This window comes from the organism of the source record quoted next, assembly GCF_019968985.1.
Source record: "MAG: Porospora cf. gigantea B chromosome Unknown PgB_NODE_2679_length_3258_cov_92.8017, whole genome shotgun sequence".
Lineage (NCBI taxonomy): Eukaryota > Apicomplexa > Conoidasida > Eugregarinorida > Porosporidae > Porospora > Porospora cf. gigantea B.
This window is the reverse complement of record NW_027178864.1, coordinates 1-3,258: the sequence shown is the minus strand read 5'-3', so window position 1 is coordinate 3,258 and position 3,258 is coordinate 1. Positions and strand designations below refer to the sequence as shown.

The 3,258-nt window shown below is 50.1% G+C and overlaps 3 protein-coding genes across 6 annotated transcripts; 2 read left to right on the top strand and 1 right to left on the bottom strand.

Moving 5' to 3' along the window:
- Positions 1–142: 142 nt before the first annotated feature.
- Positions 143–649, bottom strand: KVP17_002503 (uncharacterized protein; the record flags this gene model as incomplete). The annotated part of the gene is made up of 1 exon (XM_068518820.1): positions 143–649. The coding sequence occupies one exon, from the start codon at positions 647–649 to the stop codon at positions 143–145; it is 507 nt and encodes a 168-aa protein (XP_068376159.1).
- Positions 650–828: 179 nt separating this feature from the next.
- KVP17_002501 (uncharacterized protein) lies at positions 829–2,152 on the top strand (the record flags this gene model as incomplete). 3 transcript variants are annotated; one of them, XM_068518816.1, is made up of 3 exons in its annotated part: positions 829–878; positions 914–1,287; positions 1,317–2,152. In XM_068518816.1, 3 exons carry the CDS (start codon positions 829–831, stop codon positions 2,150–2,152), a joined length of 1,260 nt encoding a protein of 419 aa, XP_068376155.1. The 3 variants fall into 3 exon arrangements, with proteins under 3 accessions (XP_068376155.1, XP_068376154.1, XP_068376156.1); XM_068518815.1 differs by lacking the exons at positions 829–878; positions 1,317–2,152 and having other exon boundaries at positions 996–1,301; XM_068518817.1 differs by lacking the exons at positions 829–878; positions 914–1,287 and having other exon boundaries at positions 1,478–2,152.
- A 217-nt stretch (positions 2,153–2,369) lies between these two features.
- KVP17_002502 (uncharacterized protein) lies at positions 2,370–3,258 on the top strand (the record flags this gene model as incomplete). 2 transcript variants are annotated; one of them, XM_068518818.1, is made up of 2 exons in its annotated part: positions 2,370–2,901; positions 3,071–3,132. In XM_068518818.1, the coding sequence occupies 2 exons, from the start codon at positions 2,370–2,372 to the stop codon at positions 3,130–3,132; spliced, it is 594 nt and encodes a 197-aa protein (XP_068376157.1). The 2 variants fall into 2 exon arrangements, with proteins under 2 accessions (XP_068376157.1, XP_068376158.1); XM_068518819.1 differs by having other exon boundaries at positions 2,370–3,258.

The following is a 3,258-nucleotide window of genomic DNA, read 5'->3' as shown; positions in this document are numbered from 1 at the left end:
GCATATTGGACACTTGCCATCGCATTTCTCACACATCCTCCCAATGGCTGGGTGAAATGTCTGCTTGACCGCTTACCTGTTCCTGCCTGTTTCCGACACATGATAAGATCAGGATGGTGTTTCGACATTGTAAATGGCCGTTTTACGTTTCAAACTTAAACTCGAGACCTGTGACACTGACGCACACTTCATTCTCGGCGTCATAATCATACCACTCTCTCGTCGACAAATCTACGTCCGCGAATTGCGTTCCTCCAACGGACTTGCCACTTATGCCTGTCGCATTGGGATGCCAAGCGATCGGCTCCAGGCCGCGACACTCCATTGCCAGCAAAGCCACCCACAGCCCGGATTGGGCCTCTGTAAGCTTTCGTCCCTCAGTACACAGCTCTGCCACGTCCTTGACCTTTTTGGGAACGTTAACGAGTGTCATTGTCGCGGGGTGTTTGCTGTCCTTGACCCACTTCATCAGAAGGTGCACAGACGACCGCTGATGCATTATTGTTTCAGTGGGATCCAACGTGACCTTAGTCTTGATATCTGACCCAGAGGGGTTCTGCAAATCGAAGCACCACTCCAGATCCGCCGGAAACACCACCTCTGACATGTTCTCCATATCAACTTTCACCTTCAAGATCAGAACGACCATCACCTAAATGCACAATAGCTGAGCGAGAAATGCTCGAAACACGAACCAAATTATTGGTACAGGTTGTTACGTGTAAAATCAAACTGCGGCTGAAAAAAATGACCGGCAGAATGAGATCGATTTGGATAATATTGTGTTCGGCTCTCGCAGTGAGTTTTAGCTCATTGTGTCACCACAGGATGCCTACCTGGCTCCAAAAGTGTCCTTTTCTCCTCACAAATTTGTCAAGGTGAGACGGAGGGCAGGGAGCTATTAGAAACACAGTCACCACGGGGTAGTCAAACCCAAATCTCATCTACGGACCAAAACGAAGCATCCCAAAAGAAAGCACCTCACTGTAGTGCCCATGATGTTCAGGGAGACCCAGAGCGAATCGCCAGAAGAGCCCCAACTTCACAAAAAGAGTGCCAAATGGGATAAGCACCCCAAGGCTACGCACCGTCTTCTGAAGTTCAAGTCTGACTCGACTGACGGTCGGGTTCACGTGTGGGGTCAAGAAGAGACGATTACTGTCCACGACGACCCCCACACCGAGCGCTTCATGCAAGACGAACCTGCAGAAGACCAGATCGATGAACAGAAGCCCACTGATAGAGACCAGGACGAAATAGTAGAGGCCTCAGAAGAATCAGAACCTTGTAGGATGCAGTAGTGTACGCTGACACAGCGGCGTCTGGTTCTGTGGTCAATATATACCAAGGGCCGAGTCCCGGTGAAGAAGACGCCAAAACTGGCAATAAGGATGCCAAGGAGAGCAAAACGAGTGTAGCTAAAGCCGAAAGCATCCAAGGTGTGATTCAGAACGCGGGCGACCAGGAGAACGAGGAGATGCGGCAAAATGCCAACAAAGAGGAAGTTGATCTGAAGGATGAGGAGGATGCTGCTGAGAAGGAAATGAAAGCTTTGATTTCTGAGGAGAAACAAGAGGCTGCAAACGCGCAGGCGGAGGTAACGGAGGCCGAAAAGATGTTGGAGGCTGAAACAAAAAGACGACAAGCAAAGGACGACGAGTTCGAGAAAAAGGAAGACGTTCTTCAGAAAAAAAAGGAGGCCGTGGAGGAGAAGCTACAAAAGAAGTCCCATACACTTGAGAACGAAATCGCTGAGCATGTGGGGTCGTTGAAGAAGTCTGAGGAGAACATGCAAGCGCAGATCGACGAGAATGACCGCGCTCTGGAGGCAACCAAGAGGAAGGGACAGGAAGACGTCGCCAAGGTATCCAGGGCCGAGAAGCAGAAGGAAGCTTCTGTGGCTGCAGCCCAGATCAGCAAGGGTTGTGAGGAACTACTCGAACAAAAAGGCAACGAAGAGAACTGCGGCGAATGTCCTTGCAGCGGGCCTCATTCGTATTCCGTTAACCCCAAAGACAAGCCCAAGATCGACACCGCTCCCAAAGTGCCAGTCATTGACGTCCCGAGTAAAGCGGCGCTACCTCCGCCTCCGATGCAAGCTAAAGCGCCCTTGGACCTCGACAAACCGGCCTGTCCTGAAGATCAGAAGTGAATTGTAAGCGTCTGAACCGAAAAAATCAACTACCGGCATATTTATTTGTGTGTGAGTTTGAAGAATGCGCTTGCTTCTACTGATTGCTTCGGTATGTCGCGGATATTCTTGATCAATCCAGACTTACGCTGCTCGAGTACCTGTAGATCACGCAGCATCAACAGTGAATTCTCAGGCGTATCCATACCTTCGCGACCTCGAGGAAGATTCGCCACGGATGATGCAACAGAAGAGCTACAGTCAAAAAATCTTCGACTACTCTGGTTTGGCTCAAGCCTTTGGTCAAAGTCCACCAAGTGACGACGAAGCAGAGAAAAAAGAGACCAAGGACACCAAGGGCGGCCTTATGGATGACGACACTGAGAAGAAGGAGAAAAAGGACACCAAGGGAGGCCTCATGATCGGCGATGATGACGCTGAGAAGAAAGAGACAAAGAAAGATGAACTCATGGGCGATGATGACGCTGAGAAGAAGGAGACAAAGGACACCAAGGGAGGCCTCATGATCGGCGATGATGACGTCGAGAAGAAAGAGACAAAGAAAGATGAGCTCATGGGGGACGACACTGATGAGAAGGAGACAAAGGACACCAAGGGAGGCCTCATGATCGGCGATGATGACGCTGAGAAGAAGGAGACAAAGAAAGATGGACTCATGGGTGACGACACTGATGAGAAGAAGGAGACAAAGAAAGATGAGCTCATGCTTGAGGACGACGAGGACGTCGACAAGAAAGAGACTAAAGACAGTGGTTTAATGATCGATGAGCCCGAAGGAGACGGCAAAGAAGGCGAAAAAACCAAAAAGGATGAACATCTCGACGACGAAGACGCTGACCTAATAGGGGTAGAAAGCCACAAGAAGAAGCACAAGAAGCACCTCGCGCCGTCTGACCCAGAGAATTTTTTACAAGTCAGTAAAGGCGGGAAGGGCAAGAAGCACAAGAAGCGCGGCAGACACGGCAAGGCGCACAGCGTAAAACAGAAAAAGCATGAGAAGGAGGACGACGAGTACCCGATCAGTGCCCTGGAATCGGAAGAAACTGGCAAAAAGAAACACAAGAAGGCACATCATCTATTCTTGGCCAGCGACGAGGACAAGGACG